At 36.9% G+C, this 23,652-nt stretch overlaps 1 protein-coding gene and 1 pseudogene across 7 annotated transcripts in view; both read right to left on the bottom strand.

The window, feature by feature from the left end:
* The window catches only part of ZMYM4 (zinc finger MYM-type containing 4), a 155,614-nt gene that overhangs the window by 47,724 nt on the left and 84,238 nt on the right, over positions 1-23,652 (bottom strand). For 4 of the 7 annotated variants that reach the window (XM_032246899.1, XM_032246897.1, XM_032246896.1 and 1 more), the window contains 5 exons: positions 12,670-13,194; positions 10,941-11,002; positions 10,399-10,569; positions 2,115-2,199; positions 1,611-1,866 (listed from right to left, as the gene is read on the bottom strand). In XM_032246899.1, coding sequence (XP_032102790.1) covers positions 1,611-1,866; positions 2,115-2,199; positions 10,399-10,569; positions 10,941-11,002; positions 12,670-13,194 — 1,099 coding nt within the window. Of the gene's footprint in view, positions 1-1,610; positions 1,867-2,114; positions 2,200-10,398; positions 10,570-10,940; positions 11,003-12,342; positions 12,525-12,669; positions 13,195-23,652 lie in introns of those variants that run through there. The other 3 variants (XM_032246902.1, XM_032246901.1, XM_032246900.1) reach the window with 2 other exon arrangements.
* On the bottom strand, positions 20,774-21,864 carry LOC116529261 (annotated as a pseudogene).

Below are 23,652 nucleotides of genomic sequence, written 5' to 3'. Positions count from 1 at the left end.
CATGCCTGTAATCCCAGCACTTTGGTGAAGCCAAGGCGGGCAGATCACGAGCTCAGGAGATAGAGACCAGCCCGGCCAACATGGTGAAACCCTGCTTCTACTAAAAATACAAAAATTAGCCAGGCATGGTGGCGCACGCCTATATTCCCAGCTACTCAGAAGGCTGAGGCAGGAGAACCTCTTGAACCCAGGAGGTGGAGGTTGCAGTGAGCCAAGATCATGCCATGCACTCCAGCCTGGTGACACAGTGATACTTCATCTCAAAAAAAAAAAAAAAAGCCAAAATCTATCATTCAAAGTAGCTCTGGGATAATTATTATTCTAACAATGAGAATATAACTCAAAGATGTATTTTTTATTAAATTCTCTTTTATAAATTTCTTCACAAAAGACATTGAAAGCCACAAAAGCACCAATCTTAAATCAAATTTCATTTCTGAACAAAAATAAAAAAATATATTATTCTACACTTTAATCAATATACATGGTACTAAATGGCTTTTAGCCACCTGTGAACAGTAAATAAGCACTTAGGAGATAAAAATTTGATAGCACAGAAGCTATTCAAAATAATGTGTAATTAGCTTAAAAGATAGTCCCAAAACAAAAAGCTGCAGAAGTTTCTACAGTTCTTTTAAATAGCAACAATTCTACAATAAAAATAGAAATCCCAAAGGAAACTGAAGTCCAATCTACATTTGTATATCTGTTACAGTGTATATTTAAGCTGCCTCAAATATAATCATTTTTACCCTTTCAGTTATTTCAAAAAAAATGAACATAAACGATGTGCATATAACTATTTTACAGAGAAAGTTCTAGCCATATTTAAATTTATTTTAAACATCTCTTAATTAGGACGAGTATCTTTCTTTCCTCTCCAAAGTGCAGCATCCGTGTGAAGAACTATAAACACTACTCCCTAAGTAATAAATGAATCATGTTTGAGTAGCCTGGTAATAGAGTGTTTCAGAACAAGAACACTATTTCTCTTTTTCTCACTTAAACTATTTCTAACAATCACAAAATTAGTCAAAGTCCTTTCATACTCCTCAAATATATCAGGATGACCTTATTAAAATGATAAGGTCATATCCCTTTCTTGTTATTAAATATTCCATTGGACACTCTGAGGTAGTTCAGAGATACCGAGAAAATAAAAATACATATGCTGGAAGCCATTTAAGGTTAAGAAGAAAAATTTAAATAAATTCCAATTACATAACAGAAAATATAACTTTAAATATTTGTTGGATTTAAATCTCTGTTGCCTATAGTTATAAGATAAAATACTGCTGTAATACAATACCCCTAAATGTGTACTTTTTGTTATATTAGGTACTTCAACTAGCAAGGATGGGAGAGCTGACTTTAAAAACAATACATAAAAGTAACATTATTGAAAGCTAAAAAACAAGCTGAGCACCTAGCATCTGGAAGACTGAAAAGCAACAACAGAAAGCAGACAGAAAATAATGTGATATTTCTCAAAAAATAACAAAATAAAAGAAGGAATAAATGTAGACTACCAAACGTAATACATGGGCAAGAACAAAGTATGTTATCAGAAAGGAAAGAAACAAAAAAGATAATTTAGAATTCTGCTATACTTTGAGCAACTTGAACAAGTTTTCTTGGTGAGAGGAGGCGGTGGGCGGACAGGTGGAACTGTATATCCAGTGAGGCACAGTGTGGAGCAGAATAGCTGAGTAGACCCTTTCCTCTGATAAGCAGTTTGCCCCTTCTGGAGGATTTTTTTACAACCAGAACAGGAAACTCGAACAGCTGTGGCTGGAACTGAAGGAAGCATTTTATTCATGCCAGATGATGCCAGTGAGGGCTGAAAGCCAGTAGTCAACTGTGGAGCTTTAAAAAAAAAAAAAAAAAATTGAAAGAAAAAAATGTTTTACTTTTTACCATGAATTTTAAATATGCATTCTTTCTTTCTCTTCTAGAGCTAGTCTTGAAACCCAACAGTAATTATGCAATATAAAATTTAAAAGCATCCTAAGTGGGTAGAGAGAACTGCCTAGTTTATTAATGCAAGCAGAATTTCCTCTTCATTCATATTGGTCAGAATATACACAATCCATTTATTCAGGTCTGTTTCTTACCAAGAGGGCTGCCACTGACTGAAAACACAGCACTAATTTTCAGTTCCCCCTCTTGAGTTTTTTGCTGTTGGCCATGACTATACTCCTTTAAAGAAGAAAAAAATAAATAAATACATAGAGAAAAGAATAAATACCTAAAGACATCCAGACATTCAAGACATTTTACTACCACTATATAGAGGTGAAAAATGTTTATAATATTAATAAGAAATAATAAAGTACAAAACAGCAAGCAAACTATAATTAAATATGGGTATAATATGTATATGCTAGGAGTATAAGAGGGAAAAAAATCAAAGTAGCTATCTACTTAACCTGTGACACTACTATTTATAAATTATTTTTGAAAAAAATCATCTTTAATTTTATTAAAGTATTATGTTACTGCTTATTATAAAAGTAATACACAATCACTATAGAAAATTTAGATAAATAAAAATTGTTAAAAATCTAATCATATTTCAATCACCCCAAAACAACCACTGTTATTCTTTGGGTATATTTCTTTCCAGCCTTTTCCTCTTCTCAATTCAGAGACTTTATTTCTTAATAAGTTTTAATTATACTAAATATACCATTCTTATAAACTGATTTTTTGCTCAATTGAATCATTTGAACTTTTGTATATTATGTATTATTCCAAAATAACTCCTAATGGCTAAATATAACAGTGTTTCTAAAACTGAAGTCCAAGAATCCCTGACATCTACATAGTCTGAAAATTCTAAAAGAATGCTGTTTAAATTTTTTTATTTCAATGATTTTTATGTGCATGTACATATATTTTAAGTCATGAATAACCATCATATAACTTGAGTTCTACTACAACTTTTCAGTGCTGTTTGCTTTTTACAATTATACGACTGCATTCTAAAATCATTACATAATAGCTTTAACTTCTATTTTAATATATTGTTTATCATATTGAAACATGCAAAAACTCTGCAAGACCACTTATTCTTGGAATTCTGGAGTATCTCAGATATATCTCCTTTTTTGTGGTTGGGGGGTGTTGGCACATTACTCAAATTTGAGAAATACAAATATATATTATTTAAGAAACATAACACATTACACAGAGATGTGACTGGGATGAGGTGAATGAGGCACATGCCTCAGGCACAAAATTGAGGGGGCGCCAAAAACCTCAGTAATCAAGATAATATTTTAACACAGTATCTTTAAAAATCAAATTTATGCAAGGTCCATGATGAACAAAATACCAAAATTTTAAATAAATACTGAATCAGTATTACTGATTTTTTCCTTCTGCCTTAGGCTCCAGTGGCCCCACATGGCACCGAGATTATATAACCACAATACAATGTTGGTCCATTTAATGTTTCTGCATATTTATTACAATCAGTAATGTCATGATGAATATCTTTGTGAATATTCATACTCCCAAATTTAGGATTATCTCCTAAAAAATTTACTAAAGTGGAATTACTAGGTAAAAAGGTACACAGTAAAGGTTCTTGATACATAACGACAGGTGGTTTTCCTCCCAAAAAAATCTTAATTATAATTACTCCAGTAATTTATGGAAAAAATGCCATTTTTAAAAGTCTTTTCCCACTTTGTTTTAATTTGTAGCTATTTTTTAATGTTCATTTACAAAAAGTACATTATAATGGAACAATATTAACTCTCAATAGCATTTGTTATCAACATTTCCTCAAATTTTACGTTTCCATTGTTATGCCAAAAAAATCTGACAGTCTTTACCTTTGTGATTTCTTCTCTTACAAAGTTTTACTTCCATATTAAAATAATAAGAAAACAGTTTCACTGTTTATAATAATTCAGTCCTTTAATCCAGGGGTCAGCAAACTTTATCTGTAAGGGGCCAGATAGCAAATATTTTCCACTTTGCAGGCCATACAGTCTCTGTCCCAACTATTCAACTCTGCTCTGGTGGAGCAAAAGCACCCAGATAATATGTAATGAACGTGGCAATGTTCAAATAAAACTTTATTTATAAAGGCAGTGGATGGAAAAACAAAAAAGATGTGAGGGCTAGATTTGGCCCACCACTGATAATTTGCCAACTCCTGCTTTAGTCCATTTGGAATGTACTCATTTTGATGTACAATGAGCATTTTTTCTTCTTTTTTTTTTTTTTTTGAGGCAGGGTTTTGCTCTGTCACCCAAGCTAGCTCAATCTCAGCTCACTGCAATCTCAGCCTTCCAGGTTCAAATGATTCTCCTGCCTCAGCCTCCCAAGTAGCTGGGATTACAGGCACCTGCCACCATGTCTGGCTAATTTTTGTATTTTTAGTAGAGACGGGGGGATTCACCATGTTGGTAAGGATGGTCTCAAGCTCCTGACCTCAAGTGATCTACCTGCCTCAGCCTCCCCAAGTGCTGGGATTATAGGCGTAAGATACCATGCCTGGCCCTTTTTCTTTCTCTAAATAGTTAATTCCTTTCATTTGCTATTAATATATCAAATTCTTAAAAATAATGTCTGTTTTTGGGCTATCTCTTCTATATCATTTTCAGTCTGACTAATCTTATGACATGCTCTCCTAATGAAACTAATTGTAGGGTGTTTATGGCCAGGTGCCGTGGCTTACACCTGTAATCCCAGCACTTTGGGAGGCCAAGGCAGGTGGATCACCTGAAGTCAGGAGTTTGAGACCAGCCTGGCCAACATAATGAAACCCCATCTCTACTAAAAATACAAAAATTAGCTGGGCGTGGGGGCATTTGCCTGTAATCCTAGCTACTCAGGAGGCTGAGGTAGGAGAATTTGTTTGAACCTGGGGGGAGGAGGTTGCAGCGGGCCAAGACTGCACCATTGCACTCCAGCATGAGCAACAAGAGTGAAAATCCATCTTAAAACAAACAAACAAAAAAATTAATTGTATGATGTTTAACAATTTAACAGGGTTTGCCACTCTCAACTTCTCCATCCATATTTTAGAATATGTGTAATAAGTGTGTGTATGTTCATGTCTATTATTATTCTACAAAACTTCAGAATTTAACCATTGATATTTTCATCAAAATTGCATCAAATCTAAATCTTAATTTTTTTTTTTTTTTTTTTTTTTTTTTTTTGAGACAGAGTTTCACTCTTGTCCACAGGCTGGGATGCAATGGTGCAATCTCAGCTCACTGCAACCTCTGCCTCCCTGCTTCAAGTAATTCTCCTGCCCCAGCCTCCTGAGTAGCTGTAATTACAGGCGTGCACCACCACACCTGGCTAATTTTTTGTAGTTTTTAGTAAAGACGGGGTTTCACCATGTTGTCCAGGCTGGTCTTGAACTTCTGACCTCAAGTGATTTGCCTGCCTCAGCCTCCCAAAGTGCTAGGATTACAGGTGTGAGCCACCACACCCGGCCTTAAATCTTAATTTAAAAATAACTGACATCTTCATATTTCTTACATTTAAAAATATGGTCTCTCAATTATTTCAAGTTGTATTTTATATAAGCAATTTTTAGTTGCTGCCGGGAATAGTATATCTTTTTCATTATATCATCTAACTGGAAAATTTATTTATAGAAATACTGGTATAATTCAAGTAGGTATATATTAAATTTTATGAATTCCATTAATTCTTTTTCATAAAGATTCTTACTAGCAAGTGATAATTTTATTTCCCTTTTTCCATTATTTTTTCTTCTAATTTCTTTAACATGGATTAGAGTGAAAATCCAACAGTTAAATAATAAAGATAACATCAGCAACTTGTATTCTTTTAGTAATATTAACAGAAGGTTTCTATCATTTTACTTCAACTTCAATAACTGTTATTGATCTGAAGTGGCATTTTTTTACCATGATCAAGAAAAAAATCTATTGCAAGAAATGTATGAATTACATGAGATGTCTTTTGGCATCTATAAAGTGACTATTATAGATACTCTTGTTTGATCTGCAGATGAAATGTAAGTATTAAAAGATTTTCTCAAATCGACTAATCATGACATTCCTTCATTATACTGTGTACTAAAATTTCCTTAAATATTTTTATTTTAATCTCAGAAAACTCCAGAAACAACCAATACTCAATGGCATACATTAACAGTCTAAAGTCAGGTCTCTCAGTCTCTGTGATGGCTACTGCAAACTTCTGCTGCATTCCTTAAGCCCTGAGTACATATTATTTATGTAACATAGTAAAATAGTATACATCTTAATTACTGTTTGCATGGTCCACAATGCCTTCAAGGCAGAATCATGTTTGGTTTATGTTTGTATCCTCCCACAATGACTAATTTTACAAGTATTTGATAAACAAATCAATGACTAGCAAATAATTAATAAATATTTTCTGAGAAGTAAATATCTGATTGGTAACCGAAAAGCCTTCAGAAGCAAAAAAACACATGTAAAAACAACAAAAAAAAATTCTTTCACAAATACCTTTAACTTCTTAGTTTACTACAAACGAAGATCAACATTAACGTCCCATGAAAGTATTTTAGAAATGAATAATACAGTTTCTAGTGCCAAATTAACTCAACATAGCTAAAACAAAGCCGCAACATTTGAATTATTACATCTTTCCAAAACTGTATGAATCACTATTATGATAATTAGTTCATTTGCTTTCTCATTTTAATTGAGTTCTTTCAATGAGAGACTACACATTAGCTCTCCCTCTATTATTATGAGCAAAAAAAAATAAAAAAGAAATCATGATTTTGATGTAGTATTTACTGAAAAGTACAGTTTTTAGAACCTATGGAAGAGGGGAAAATGAGGTATCTGGCTCTTTTTAAAGTATCTATTTTGAAGCCTTCTCTAAGTATTTTTTAAATTAAGTAACTTTTATTTAAAGAAAGATTGGCAGACTAAAAAAAAAAAGACTTTGATTATGACCCCAGATTGGCTCCTTCCTGGCCATGTGGCCTTGAGTAACTAATCTCTATAAATCTCAACTCTCTCATCTATAAATGTTAATATCCTCTACTCTGGCCATCTTATATAGGGTTGTTAGGAGAATTAAGCAACATAGTACATGTAAAAGCATCTGTAACTGTAAAAATACTACAGAAAACAATATAGAAACATGCAATGGAATTAGAACAAAGAAATGAAACTGAGAGGCCCAATGACATTATGCCAGTAATAGAGGCAGGAGGACGATGACTGGCAAATCCATGATATCATAACTGAAGAAATAACCAAGAGACAATGGGTAGAAGTTAAATACATATACATATATTTCAGCACCTTGGTGACTTATATAGGAAAGTAAAGAAATTATGACCAAAATGAATTGTGTAAAACGGAGAATTAGGAAGTGAGCTAAAAGCAAAACTACCTAAATTAAGCATAAAGAAAAGCCAAGGGAAGTTTTGAAAAGGTGCTATAAACTAAAGCTATGATTTTATTGAACCATGAAAAAAGTTACTGGTAACTGATAGTCAAAAGTAAACGCTGACCACAGCTGTAAAACCTATCAGTACTTTACGAGAGGCTAACAGCAGTTTCTTGCGACTACTAAAATAATACACTAGAGTTCCCTTTTCCAGTCCATAGGAAATGAATAAGAGTAATAAAGCATTATGCAATACTGAAAGGCAATACTCCTCTCAAAGAAGGAGGGAAGGCGGAGAGGGGTGTGGGAAAGACGAGAAAAAGAAAAGAAGGAAAGAATCAGGTATCTAGTTTATAACATGAGAGCTGCTCTGGGAGATTTCTAGAAGAATTATCAAAGGTCTGATCCTGGTGGCTGACAAAAAAGACTCCTCAGGGAAAGCCTAGCTCTATCCACTCATATACTGCAAGTGCCTTATTGTGGTGTCAGGGTAAAGAATACTTTTGGATCTTATGCCTGGGACCTACTCACATTACTGCTTAACTCTCAAGTCTGATCAATCAGGTAGTGAGCCTCTGGGGAAGTTCTTCCCCACAACCAAGATGAAACTTCATATTCATACTCAGCATTTTATAACACATTTTATAATTCTGAATAAGTGTATAAAAATTTCAGTGTTTCTATCTATTCCATCCTATTTATATTCTCTAGCCACTGTAAGCTCTCTGATTGTTATGAAAACAACAATACTAATAACCTTCTCAGTGTTCTCTACTCCTACTGTATTTGGTCTATGCTATAAGCGACTTTTTATCCCAAGGAAGTGTCACATGGGTCAAGTACAAAAGAAAGAGATGCTTTTGGTACCCTGCCAGCATTATGATTTCTTATGTCCACATAAGAAATCTTGTTTTGCATGTCCACATTGGGGCAGGAGAAGAGATACAAGGTCTGCCCTTCATATAGACATGGTTGTAGTCTTCTGAAGCATATACTGCCAAATGAACTTTCCCAGGTATTGGAACATCCAATTATCCCTAATTTAGATATCTAAGATCTCCATTTTATCTACTTCTACAAACATGCTTTTATTTACCTTCTATTCAAATAGAATAGAAAAATCTATCCGTATTCCTTCTACTTTCTTCTGTGTAGCAACTATACTCATATCCATCCAATTCCTATAGCTTGACCATCAGTACCCTAAGATAGCCAGCTTCCACTGGACATCATGGAATTCATGCTGAGCATCAATTTGACTCACATGAATCACCTACCTCTACAATCTCCTATTCTTCTATCTGCTTACTCTATTACAGTGGTCCTCAATAGCAGATAATTTTTTGTTACAATTGTCAAGGAAGAAGGCTGCAACTGGCATGTAGTAGGTAGAGGCCACGAATGCTACTAAACATCCTACAATGCACAGAACATTGCCTCACAACAAAGAATTATCTAGTCCAAAATGTCAATGCTGTCGAGTTTGAGAAATCTTGTCCAAAAACATCTAAATGAAAAATGCTCTTGGCCAGGCACAGTGGCTCACGCCTGTAATCTCAACACTTTGGGAGCCCAGAGCAGGAGGATCGTTTGAGCACAGGAGTCAGACAAAAGCCTGTGCAACTTACTCTACAAAAAAAAGTTTGCTTTTTAGATGGAGTCTCGCTTTGTCATCCAGGCTGGAGTGCAGTGGCACAATCTCAGCTTACTGCAACCTCCACCTCCTGGGTTCAAGTGATCCTCCTGCCTCAGCCTCTGAAGTAGCTGGAATTACAGGCACCTGCCACCATGCCTGGCTTACTTTTTGTATTTTTAGCAGAGATGGGATTTCACCGTGTGGTCTGGAACTCCTGACCTCAAGTGATCTGCCAGCTTCAGGCTGCAAAGTGCTAGGATGACAGGCATGAGCCACCACGTCAGGCCCCTCTACAAAAATTTTTTTTAAATTCACCAGTGTGGTGATACACACCCGTGGTGCCAGCTACTTGACAGGATGAGCTGGGAGGATCACTTGAGCCTGGGAGGATAAGGCTTCAGTGAGCAGTGACTGCATCACTGCATTCCAGCCTGGGCAAGACCTTATTTCAATCAATCAATCAATCAATCAATCAAGCACTTCCACAGAAGTCTGACAGTCTCAAACCCTCTAATGAAATAGAAAGATAGGAAAATATAAGCTTTCCCCAGATTAAATGTCATTTCAGAAAAATAGCCAATTCATACCATCTTTACTTATAATCCTCTGAATTCATGCCATCTGTACAAAACAGAGATACCCTCAGATAATTGCTGCTATTGTATATTCATCCCTTGGACCCCTTCTTGCACTTCAAAATGATTACAGTATCTGATGTAACTTTTTCCTTCTGTTTCAACAGCAGCAACATCATTAACTGCATGGATAACTTAGCTGACTTCAGGAACTCACAGTTACAGGATTCTCTATGATTTTATCTCTAGAGCAACTTTGAAGTAGCAGAGGTCTACCTTCACTTTTATTACTCACAGATCTCAAACTTGGAATCATGTATCATTCATCAAAGCCTCCTTTACCTTCTATCCACTAATCCAATGAACTGGTTCTTCAATCAATTAACCCTTCCAAAGATGATCTGTCCATTAACCCCTCCTGAAAAATATTTAAATCCATATATAGCCTGTACTTCATTAGCATTAACTGCAAAAGGCTTACTATCCTATATAAACTTTATTGCACCACAAATCCATAAACTACCGTAAACCTTCTGCTGTATAGATCTCAAATCCTTGAACTAAAATGCATTGCAAAAATCACAGTGGTATTAAGAAACAAAGATGATTAAAAGCCTTGTTTTGTATCGCTCATTAATGCCTTATAAGATAATTCAAATCGCCTCAACCTTCTTTAAGAGTTTCCTTTCACCCTGCCAACAAACTATTTCACTTCTTAAGTACTTCCTCTCTCAAATGAATAATTCAATGTGTGGAACAAAAAGAAGGGGAGGGGAAAAAAGGTGAAATGTTTACTTGAGCATTGTCAGGTTCATCTTTAATTTTGTCTAGTAGTCCCTGCTGTGGTGCCATTGCTTTGTCATACTCATCATCCAAAGGTTCTTCTTTAATTCTAATATTTGATGCAAAGGAATTCCCCAGTTCCGAACCAATGGATTCTTTATTGGCAAATGGGTAGCTGGAATCCTAAAACACAATATAAAGGATTAATAAATAGTCAGATTTTAAAATGATTCCTCTTCAGGTTTAACACCCAAAGAAAAGCTCATTGGAAATGAAGAACTCTATGGACATTCATTAGAGTCCCTATGCCTAAAAGTAAATGTGTTATATGTCTAAATGCCAAATACAAATAAAGACCCTAAGAGTTGAGGCTTTTTAGAATGTCTCCAAAGATGTCCTTACCCAAATATTAAGCAAATTTGAGAAAAAAAAAAAAAAAAAAAAAAAAAAATCAGTGCTGTACCTAATACATTGTTAAAATTTAAAAAGTGACATAAAGAAAACTTTGACACTTGTCACAGTTACAGCAATCTACATACACACTGAAAACTTACCCTAAAGTTTGTTTCTGGGGTTTGTGGTAAATGGGTATGTAATGTTTCTTCAACTTGATTAGCTATTGAAAGGAAAAAAAAACAAACAAACACATGTATATGAATAACAAATCTTATAAAGAGTGACCTAAAAAGCTATCATTTGATAATCACCTCTCTTTTCCAACAAAGATGCTCATTAGAGTGAAGTGGGTCCCAAAAACACCCAAAAGGTATTTTCACTCAAAGTTCTGCACAATCTGGCCCCACCTAACTTATAGCCTTATCCTACATTTTTTCATTGCTGAAACCTAAAAAAAAAAAAGATTTTTACTCTGAAAATTATACTTTCCCAGACTCAGCTCAGTTAAAAATTTACCTCTCTTCTACAAAACCTTTCCTGCTCACTAAGTTAAAAATCATCTCTCTTCTAAGAATCCCTAAAACATACTGTTTCAGTTATTTGAAAGACATCTTCTTGAACTGCCTTATGACTAACTCTTCCACCATTGTCTTTAACTGTAAATTACATCTTATGCTATTCAGCTGGCCATTGGCATTTCTACCACCTGACTTGTCTTGTCCATTCTACTACTAGACATTATGTTCCTTGAGAAACATGACTCTCATACCCCAAGAAGGGATATTGGAAATATATGCTGAATTATAGAGAAAAATATAGTATATCCTTGCACAGCCTTGTACACACTCAAAAGCTTTCTTTTTAACAATACTGGTTTGTTCTTTGTACCATACATTTCCTAGCAGTGTTAGAAGAAATACAAGGACTGATATAGAATACTTGCTTTCCTTCACTGCTATTGAACATTTATTGAAGAATTACTATTTCACTACACCAGGTTAGGCCCCAAGAATACAAAGATGAGTAAGATACAATCTGGCCCTCAATCAACTCCTATACTAGTAGGTAAGGTAAAATAAATATAGAACTATAATACTGTGTGGTAAGTACTATAAATAATGAGGCATGAAAATGCTGTGGAAATATAGATAAGGAAACAATTCATTCTGGATGTAGAGCAGTTAGAATGATGACAGAGTAGAAGAGGTTTATGAGTTAGGTATTGCTAGGTAAGAAGTACTTTCACAGGCAAATATACAGAGAGAAAATGACATGCAGGCAAATGGAATGGCAGGAGGAAAGGAAAGCACAGAAGGAAATATACGATATAGTCAAGAATGTTAACTAGAACTAAAATATAGGGTACACTGGGCAAAGAAGCTCAGGAAGAACCTCAAGAAACTTCTAAAACATAAATTAGAAATGTTTTTTTTTAAAAAACTCCCTTTCAGATAGAGGTGAGAGTTTATAAACAAAAAATTAAATTAAAATTTAAAAAAATGAAATAAAAACTCCCTAATTTGGACTAAATTTGAGACAGCAGTTTGAATTAGTGCTTACAGCACAAAGAAGTTAAATCCAACTTCAGGTTCCAATGTTCAACCAAAGAAAATGAACAGGTGATTCAAGTATCTTGCCTTTCTCATCAAAACATTGCAACCAGGGGAGGGAGAAATGAGGTTTAGAGCTATTTTCAACCATTTATACCATTACCAAAAGTTACTGGGAGAAATTCAGTCACTCTGCAAAGAACAAGGACAAAAGAAAAATGACAAGCTTACAATGAATTTAACTGTTCATACTTCACTTAACATCAAAAGTAATAAAAGCTGTATTATGATCGGTAATTTTTAATTGTTTTATGGTTCTAATTCCAATAATTATTACCTGCTTTATCAAAAAAACTGCTTTTCAACCTTGAATCCAAATCTTTATGAGGTTTATCCAACCGTTTTTCACGTTCATGATAAGTTAGGTCTCTATTTTTCTCCTTTCCAGAAAATGTCTCTTTGCTGTTTTCTCTTACTAGACTAAAATCTTTCCGTATTGATTTAAAAACAGAAACCTGATCAAACTGTTTAGGAAAGTCTTTTTTTAACTTATTTTGAATTTGTATTTCATTTTCATTGTCTGATTCATGCTGTGTGACTCTTCTCTCTACTTCCAAGCTATCATCAGTATGAATTGAAGAAACAAGATTGTCCTTTGAACTAAAATCCTGTTCATCCTCATTGTCACTACCAACGACTGGAATTCCTGCAAGATCCCCAGAGTTCAAAAAATAATCATCTTCATCCAGCAATGAATTTTCAGATCCTGTTTGATTCGGCATTCCATAAGACATGCTGTCAAGGGTAGGAGTTAAGTTGTGGTCTATATCTTCAGACATTTCTGTATCCATGATACCACCACCTTAAAAAGTAAAATACTGTTTAGACAAACGATAGTACTAAAGATGACCACAATGATATGGTCAGTCTGGTATTTAACCAAATAAATAGTTTTTCAAACAAAATACAGATATTACCGTAGTATTCACTTAATACTTTGATACAGATGTGACAGATATGACTACTCCTATCTGACAGTTAAGGAAATGAGAAGCCAAAACTTGAGAACTACTTCAGGTTACAAAGGAAAATTACATGATATAGAGAAAAGAGCACCAACTTCAGAATCAGACATATCTGTGCTGAAATCAAAGGATGATCCTAGAAATCTATATAATCCTGAAAAGTAAACTCTCAGACTCTATCTATACAACAGCATAATACTCACCTTGGAGATTAATTTGTGGTGAGGATTAGTGATAGTATGTATAGAAGACCTACTAACACAATGACTGGCATATAGAAGGGAATATAAAATGGTAATTATAATTATTATGGCAATTATTCAGGGAAAAATGGGATTAGCACTCAGGTCTTGGGTCTGAGTCCCATTTTCTCTGCACTAACACTAATAAACACTTAAAGCAGTTAATATTTAAACATAAAAATAAATTTTATCCAACCCAGAGTAAAAAACTGTTTACTGTTCAAAACTACTAAGATATACTAATCTCTCCCATTCCAAAACAAAACAAAGCAACTCCCTAGCCCTACAATGCTCTCATTCATCTTCCCTTCACAAACTTGTTGGAAAAAAATTCTACATAGTTTGCTTCTACTTCATCTCAATCAGTAACACTTTGAGCTTAATATAATGAGCTCCCAACTTTCCACTGGAACTTTTCTCATGAACATCATCAATGATCTCCTACTGGTCAAAGCAAATTGACTTTTTTCAATCCCTAAGTGGCATATCCCTCATGGATAAAATTCCTTTGGGTTCTTTGGTACTCATTTCTTCTTACTTTCCTTAATTGGCTTGTTAATTTATTTTATCCTCTTCTTCCTCTGTTCACATGGCTTCAATATTAGTTTTTCTGTAAGATTCCAGTTCTCTTTACTTTTACACTCAGACTGAGCTATTCTGTTCACCTCCATAAAACTTACCTTTGCTACTGACTTCCTAAGAACTTAAGCTTAGGCTTTTCTTCCAAGATTTTGGATGTCTGTATTCAACTAGCTCCTACAGGTTCTCCAACTTCGCAACTCTAAAATCAAAACTCATCATGTTCCCTCCCATTCCAAGCATATGCTTCTTGTATTTCCCTCAGACGGTTAACAGAGTCACCAAACCAGCAGTTGCTCAAGATTCCCCTCTGGACAAATTCTGTCAACTGTACTACTTATCTCTCTCAAATCCATCTTTTCTACTTAGCACCTAGTTCTCTAGTTCTAACACTCCACATCTCTTGGATTCTACGATACCTTCAAAGGTATACTAATTCAATCCACATAGATACTCAAGAAGCAACCATATCTTTATGAACTCTATGCCGAAACCACATTAATTGGCGCATGAGCAAACAAACCAGAACTGATAAAAACGGAGTGAGGTAAAGACTAAAAATATTAGTGACATTGGCACCCTTACTCTTATTTTGTTCCTGAAGCCCAGTTATATCCTTCATGTGGCTGGTTCTTTAATCCTTCTCTGGATTCGACGATTTAATAAATTCCTCTTGTTAAGTTGATTTGAGTTGAATCATCTGTAATCAGGTCCCAACTGATACAGAATCCAAATGAAAGCTTTCCTGGGCCAGGCACAGTGGCTCACATCTATAATCTTAGCACTCTGGGAGCCCGAGGCCTGAGGACTGTTTGAGGCCAGGAATTCAAGACCAGACTGGGCAACATAGCAAAAGCCCATCTCTAAAAAAATTTTTTTTAAATCTGTGATGGCTCACGCATGGAGTCCTAGCTACTCAGGAGGCTGAGGCAGGAGGATCACTTGAACCCAAGAATTTGAGGCTGCGGCAAGCTATAACTGTGCCATTGCACTCCAGCCTGGGTGATATGACAGGACAAGAACCTGTTTCTTCTTTCTTTTTTTGAGCTTTGCTCAAGTTGCCCTCCTCCTTAATGACACCAGAATTACCTTCCCAAAATACAAATCATTTCCCATTACACCCTTCTTTGAGATTCTATAGTTCCCCACTGCTTGAAGTATTCATTCACTGAGCACATATTTATTAGGAAACTACTCTGTGGTAGGTGTTGTGCTGGGTTCTTGGGATAAAAATGATAAAAGAGATAACTATGACTCTTCCTCCTCACAGAGCTAGAAAAAAAAACAGAAAATCAGAAACAGTGTGAGGGTAAATAAATAATGATTTGAGTCCATAATGTCAAAGGGAAGGGAAGAAAAGCTTGTTTTATCATAAGAATGTTTGCTAATAAATGTAGAGGCAATAACAGATTTGGAAAAATTTTTTGTACTTACTAAAATAATCAATTGAGATAACAGATAGTAAAACAGATGCTAAAATCTTATGAGATGTATGCTGAACAGGTGAGCCACCTGAATGTTTCATCATTAGTAGCTGACCACATAGCATGTGCTCAAAGTTTATGTAGTCAGAATTTTGAGTTATACACTGCATGAGAAGTCAATACTAAGAAGTCATATTGTAAGCAACTTTCCATATTACTACATTTACTTATTCATTTAGTTAGCTGGTTCATTTTTTGAGACAGAGAGACATTTTTTGAGCTCTGTTGCCCAGGTTGGTGTGCAGTGGCATGAGCTAAGCTCACTACAACCTCTACCTCCAGGGCTCAAGCAATCCTCCCACCTCAGCCTCTTGAGTGGCTGGGATTACAGGTGCATGCCACCCCATCCGGCTTATTTTTGTATTTTTTGTAGAGACACAGTTTCACCATGTTGCTTAGGGTAGTATTGAACTCCTGAGCTCAAGCAATCTGCCCACCTCAGCCTGCCACAGGGCTGGGATTACAGGTGTGGGCCACTGCATCCAGCCCCATATCACTACATTTAAATTCAGGATATAGTATTTGAAAAAAAGCATAGTCATATGGAAAAATGAGATCCCTGACTCGCATCAAAAAATTTTACAGCTGTGTCTAAGTTTAGACATTAAAAAAAAACAGTAATATTAAATAAACTATGGAAGAATTTTTTAATAATATTAAAAAAACTATGGAAGAATTATTTTTAAGTTATAGAGGCAAGTCTTTCTAATGATGACCAAAAAAATCCAGAATAAAAGACCAATTTATAAATAAAAATATAAAAGATCAAATGTGACTTAAAAAATGGCTAGAGATGAGAAAACACAAATCAAATCAAAAGGTTAAAAGATAAGCTGATTTAAAAGGTTTTACTTCGGCCGGGCGCGGTGGCTCAAGCCTGTAATCCCAGCACTTTGGGAGGCCGAGGCGGGTGGATCACGAGGTCAAGAGATCGAGACCATCCTGGTCAACACGGTGAAACCCCGTCTCTACTAAAACTACAAAAAATTAGCTGGGCATGGTGGCACGTGCCTGTAATCCCAGCTACTCAGGAGGCTGAGGCAGGAGAATTGCCTGAACCCAGGAGGCGGAGGTTGCGGTGAGCCGAGATTGCGCCATTGCACTCCAGCCTGGGTAACAAGAGTGAAACTCCGTCTCAAAAAAAAAAAAAAAAAAAAAAGGTTTTACCTCATTTTATATCACAAAGGTAATTTCCTTAAAAGATAAAGATAGAACCTACGGTTCAGTAAAGATACAGACACCAAATACATATATAAAAGCAAAGGGCTCAAACAAACATTTCAGAGGGAGCAAAATGCTAAGATTCAACAAAAGAAATGCATAACTAATAAAACAATGAGATATCATGTTCACACAGCAGGCTGGTAATGACAAAGAAGTTTTCATAAAAGTCTTACAGCTATGCTATAGGCCAAAGTTTCCCAACTTTGGCCTAAGACCAAAATATATACAAAGAAAAGTTTTCGACAGAGACCATATGCAGGCTGCAAAGACCAAAATATTTACCATCAGGCCCTTAACAGAAAAACATTTGCTAACCCCTACAATCAACTACTACTGGTAGGAATACAAACGGCTGCAAAACTAATTAAGAGCAAATAGGCCATATATTTGATACTTTGAATACACGGAACTCTTGACCCAACAAGTCAACTTTTTTTTTTATTTTTTTTGAGACAGAGTCTCACTCTGTCACCCAGGCTGGAGTGCAGTGGTGAGATCTCAGCTCACCCTAACCTCCACCTCCCGGCTTCAAGCAAGTCTCCTGCATCAGCTTCCCAAGTAGCTGGGGTTATAGGCACCCGCCACCACGCCTGGCTCATTTTTGTATTTTTAGTAGAGACAAGGTTTCTCCATGTTGGCCAGGCTGGTCTCAAATTCCTGACCTCAGGTAATCCACCCACTTGGCCTCCCCAAAGTGCTGGGATTACTGGCATGAGACACTGCACTCAGCCCAACTATTCAACTTTTACAAATTCATCCTGCAGATATAATCTCACAAGAGAGTGATAAAAAAGAACATTTATAGCGGAAAAAGACTGAAAATAGCTTATGTGTTCATTGGTGATGCTTATTAATTATAATACACACCTACAAGAGAGTATTATGTAGCTAGCTGTTAAACAGAATGAGGCAGCTTTAAGAATTCCCAAGATCCGATAAGCGAAAAAAATTGTTTAAATCTTTGAAATGCACTGGAGATTTACAGCTTTCTCAGAGATGTCAATTTCTTTCTTTCTTTCTTTTTTGTTTCTTCCTTTGAGACAGAATCTTGCTGTCACCCAGGCTGGAGTACAGTGGCATGATCACGGCTCACTGCAGTCTCAACTTCCTGGGCTCAGGTGATCCTCCCACCTCAGCTTCCAAGTAGCTAAGACCACACATGTATGCCACCATAACCTGCTAATTTTTTTTATTTTTTGTGGATACAGGGGTCTTACTATATAGCACAGGCTGGTCTCAAACTCCTGGGCTCAAGTACTCTTCCTGTCTCAGTTTTCCAAAGTATTGGGATTACATGAGACTGTGCTTGGCCTCAGAGATGTCAACTTTTAACAAAGCAACTAATTTAAATTAGCAATTTTGGTACCTAGACAATAAATCCGTAAGCTGCATAAAATCTTATGCAATTAAAATATTAGTACTAATCACATTACTTAATTGAATCAGAATTATTCTCATCCTTGTGATCCATATAACCAAATAAAAGAAATAGTTTCTGTTTCTCAGAAACAGAGAGAAAAAAACAGAACACTACGATCACAGTAGTTGAAACACCTGGAAGTACAAATTTCTCATGGAAGATTCCTGGCTTTTAGGCACTGTGAGTATGCTTGGCATGTTTGAGGAAATGCAAGGATGCTATGGCTGGAATTGCATGTATAAGAGGAAGAGTGCTAAAAAAAAAAAAAAATGAAAAAAGAGGAACAGGATAGATCTATTAGGAAATTCCAAGTAATAGGAAAAAAAAAAATGCAATGCATTTCAGAGTAAAAGGAAGTAATTAGAAGACTCTACAAATTAGCATGATTTATGTTTTACAAGGATCATATGTTTTACATGTAGCTTCTGTGTACTATGAAGTGTTCAATGTTATAGGGAGCAGAAGAATGGAAGCAGGAGGACCACTTAGGAAGCTACAGCATCAACCCAAGGAAAAACTGGTGGCTAAACCTAAGGTAATAATAATGATGGATGTGAAGAGTAGTAGTCAGATATGGATATATTTTGAAGGTAGAGGCACTGCCTGATCTGTGTATGACGTGCTGGGTATGAAAGAAGTCAAGAATAACACCAGGGTGCCATTTCTTGAAATGGGAACACTAAGGGAGGACTACATTGAGGGGGGTAGAATAAGTAATTTGGTTTTGGGACTGTAGATTTCAATATCTTTCTTAAATCTTCAAATGAAGATATCAAGAAGGCAGTTGGCTACATTAGCCTGTAATTAAGAGAAGACTTGCCAAGTAATGAGACATAAATTTGGGACTCATCAATGAAGCAATGGTACTTAAAATTCATGAGACTACATAAGATCACCTGGTGAGTTTATTCACTATAGATGGAAGACAGCTGAGAGTCCCGACATACTTCAGTATTTAGAAATCTGGTTGAAACAAAGGATTCAGAAAAAGAAACTAGGAACAGCTAATAGAGTAGGGAAAAAATGATGAGACTGGTGTCACAGAAGCTAATGAAGAAAATATGAGGAGGGAGTGACTTAACCATAATGAATGCTGCTGAGATGCCTGACAAAATGAAGACTGAGAATTTATTATTAACATTGGCAAAGTTAGAATGAACTTCTAACTTGACAACAGGTACATCAGTGGAAAAATGAGTATACAAGTTACAGTGGGGTGATCCCAATAGAGATTGAGATGAGATAACCTGAGAACCCTAGTATGAAATAATTCTAAAGAGGAACTAAAGGAACAGAGATAAACATTCAAACACCCTTAAGTTTGTTTTGTTTCGCTTTTTTACTCTGTGTGTGTGTGTGTGTGTGTGTGTGCATGTATATGTTTTAAAGAACAGGGTTTTGGCAGGGCACAGTGGCTCACACCTGTAATACCAACATTATGGGAGGCCAAGGCAAGCGGATCACCTGAGGTCGGGAGTTCAAGACCAGCCTGACCAACATGGAGAAACCCTGTATCTATTAAAAATACAAAATTAGCTGGGTGTGGTGGCACATGCCTGTAATCCCAGCTACTCGGGAGGCTGAGGCAGGAGAATCACTTGAACCCAAGAGGTAGTGGTTGCGGTGAGTTGAGATGGCGCCATTGCACTCCAGCCTAGGCAACAAGAGCAAAACTCCATCTCAAAAAAAAAAAAAAAAAGAGAGAGAGAGAGAGAGACAGGGTCTTGCTCTGTTGACCAGGGTGGAGTGCAGATGTGCGATTATAGCTCACGGCAGCCTCAACTTCCTGTGCTCAAGTGATCCTCCCACCTCAGCCTCTCAAGTAGCTAGGAATACAGGTGCACACCAATGTACCAGGCTAATTTTTAAATTATTAATAGAGACAAGGTCCTGCTGTGTTGCCCAGGCTGGTCTTGAACGCCGGTGCTCAAGTGATCCTCCCACTTCAGCCTCCTAAAATGCTGGGATTATAAGTCGAGCCCTTGTACCCGGCCTTTTTTTTTTTTTTTTTTAATGAGAATTTTTTTTATGATTGAGAATATTACAGTTTTGTAGTATGCTCATGAGATAGCTCTAATAAAGAATAATGAGTTCAGGAGGAAAATCTTTTTGTAATAGAGATTGTGATCAGCAAAATGCCAATAGACTTAGATTTTGCAAAAAGAGAATAAAAAAGTTATTTTAAGTAATTTAAGAACAATATTTGTTTGATAATGAAAGCAAATTTCATACTTCAAGGTAAAGTCAACTTTCACTCTTTGTCCCGCTTATGCTTAGTCACTGCTTTAGCAGTATACTGATAGTTATATGCTGTATCACAGAATCATTTCATTTTAAGGTATAACCACTAACTAAGGAATTCAACTAGCATATAAATATTGTGAAATATATTTAATATATTAGAAATTTTCTGATATATTAATTCCTCCTGCACATTATTATTTTGTATTCTGGTTTTTGTTTTTAGTTGCTGCCCACAAGTTTATTGTCTTTATCTGAAAAATCCTCATAGAAAATTGTTTGGTTTAGCTCTCAGCAGCCCGCTCCTGAGCTTTGAGGAAGCTTGCCTTCTTTTGAGCTCCCCAATCTTTCTTCTGAGCAAGGGACATTTTGGGATGGTTCCACCTCTCTTTTTAACTTCTTTCTTAGGCTTCTTTTCATATACTGAATTCTCTAGTATAGCAGCATGAGCTTTCTTATACATTTTCTCCATCATGTCTGGAGTTACACTGTTCTTTACGTATTGAGAGAACTGTTCCTGTAAGCATCTTCATCTTCTTCCATTAAGTAGTGCATGTAATCTGCAGCATTCTGGCCCGTGATGTGCTTCCAGTGTACTTCTGCATTAAATCTATTGTTTTCAGAATATCAACTAGGGAAACATTTGGTACTGTGAGGAGGGATAGAAGAGCCTCCATCCACAGCTCCCTTCAGGGTGCCAAAAACTTTATTGCCACTGGAGTTCTGGCAAGGCCTGAATCCAAATAGCAGGTAAAGACACCTGGTTGACCATCAATGCTTTCCACATTGTATTCATCGCCAGTCACCTCCACTTGGTCTTCATAGATCTTGCCCCTGTTAAGGGACAAGAGAAGCCTGCGAGCCAGGAGCAGGCCAGTACAGTACACTGCAGCATAATTTGTCAGGCCACCCTTCACGCCATATTTTGGCAGTTCGTGTGCATATGCTACACAAACTATCATATCCCCCCTCTATATAGGCATAAGCAATCTGACAAATGATATCTCTGTTTGATACACAAATTATCATCCCGTATTTGGGTGGGTTATTTTTATCCTGTATCACCAAGCATTTCCAAGCATAATAATCAGTTTTACCCTCTCATCGTCTTCTAAATTTCACTTGATATCTCTTAGAAAGTAGGCCTTATTCTTAACAACTTAACAAACCCCATCCTGTGGAACAGAGAGAGACCCATGTCTGCAGCTCGACAGAGGCCTGTAGGCCCAGCAGTGCTAGGCAGGAGAAAAGCCACATTTTTGTTTTTAGTCAAAGCATAATTTTCAGAAATAAACTAGTATTAATAGTAATTTTGGTCAGGTGCAGTGGCTCACAGCTCTAATCCCAGTACCTTGGGAGGCTGAGGCAGGCAGATCATCTGAGATTAGGAGTTCAAGACCAGCTTGGCCAACATGGTGAAACCCCATCTCTACTATGAATACAAATTTAGCTGGGCACAGTGGCACATGCCTATAATCCCAGCTACTTGGGAGGCTGAGGCAGGAGAATTGCTTGAACCCAGGAAGTGGAGGCTGCAGTGAGCCGAGATCGCACCAATGCTCTTCAGCCTGGGCAACAGAGCAATATCCGTCTCAAAAAAAAAAAAATTAGTAATTTCAACTTTAAAAATCATGGTTCTCTAACAATTCCCTAAGACTGCTACTTTTCCCGTGTGTGTGTATGTGTGTGTGTGTATGTGCGTGTGTGTGTGTGTGTGTGTGTGTGTGTGTGATGGAGTCTCACTCTGTTGCCCAGGTTGGAGTGCAGAAGCACGATCTCGGCTCACTGCAATCTCCACCTCCCAGGTTCAAGCGATTCTCCTGCCTCAGCCTCCCAAGTAGCTGAGATTAATTTTTGCATTTTAGTAGAGACAGGGTTTCGCCATATTGGCCAGGCTGGTCTCAAACTCCTGACCTCAGGTGACCTGCCCGCCTCAGCCTCCCAAAGTGCTGGGATTACAGGTGTGAGCCACTGTGCCCCGCCTACTTTTCTCTCTTATATAAAACAAGGAATCGAAAGAAAACAAACTCCTAAGAATGCAAAAACAAAAAACAGTCATAAAAAGAAGTGATCCAGCCCGGCGCAGGCTCATGCCTGCAACCCCAGCATTTTGGTAGCCAAGGCAGGAAGAGTCCAGAAGTTTCAGATAAGCTTGGGCAACATAGTGAGAACCTGTCTCTACAAATAGAATTTAAAAATTAGCCAGGCATGGTGGTATGCACCTGAAGTCCCAGATGGTCAAGAAGCGGAGGTGGGAGGATTGCTTGAGCCTAGGAGTTAAAGGGTATAGTGAGCTATGATTTTGCCACTGAACTCCAGCCTGGGTGACAGAGAAAGACTCTGTCTTTACATACATATATTATAAAATGAAAAACAAAAACACGGTGATTGTGGTTTGTTTTAAATAAAAGTTTAAATTAGCACTTTGTTTTGTCACTTTTTTTGTCTTTTTTTGAGATGGAGTCTTGCTCCATTGCCCAGGCTGGAGTGGAGTGGTATGATCTCAGCTCAATGCAACCTTTACCTCCCAGGATCAAGCAATTCTCCTGCCTCAGCCTCCCAAATAGAGGGATTACAGGTGCCCACCACCATGCCCAGATAATTTTTTTGTATTTTTAGTACAGACAGGGTTTCACCATGTTGGCCAGGCTGGTTTTAAACTCCTGACCTCAAGTGACCCACCTGCCTCGGCCTCTCAAAGTGTTAGGATTACAGGTGTGAGCCACCGTGCCTGGCCGTTGTCACAGTAATACTTCTTTTTTTTTTTTTGACAGAGTTTCGCTCTTGTTACCCAGGCTGGAGTGCAATGGCGCGATCTCGGCTCACCGCAACCTCCGCCTCCTGGGTTCAAGCAATTCTCCTGCCTCAGCCTCCCGAATAGCTGGGACTACAGGCATGTGCCACCATGCCCAGCTAATTTTTGTATTTTTAGTAGAGACTGGGTTTTACCATGTTGACCAGGATGGTCTCGATCTCTTGACCTCGTGATCCACCCGCCTTGGCCTCCCAAAGTGCTGGGATTACAAGCGTGAGCCACCGCGCCCGGCCCACAGTAATACTTCTAAGAGATGATCTGACTATTACTGCTATTTGATAAAATACAAT

This window comes from Sapajus apella, unplaced genomic scaffold, assembly GCF_009761245.1.
Source record: "Sapajus apella isolate SASKATOON/1434 unplaced genomic scaffold, GSC_monkey_1.0 scaffold62, whole genome shotgun sequence".
Taxonomy (NCBI): domain Eukaryota; kingdom Metazoa; phylum Chordata; class Mammalia; order Primates; family Cebidae; genus Sapajus; species Sapajus apella.
The sequence above is the reverse complement of the archived record's forward strand: the minus strand, read 5'-3'. Positions and strand labels throughout refer to the sequence as shown.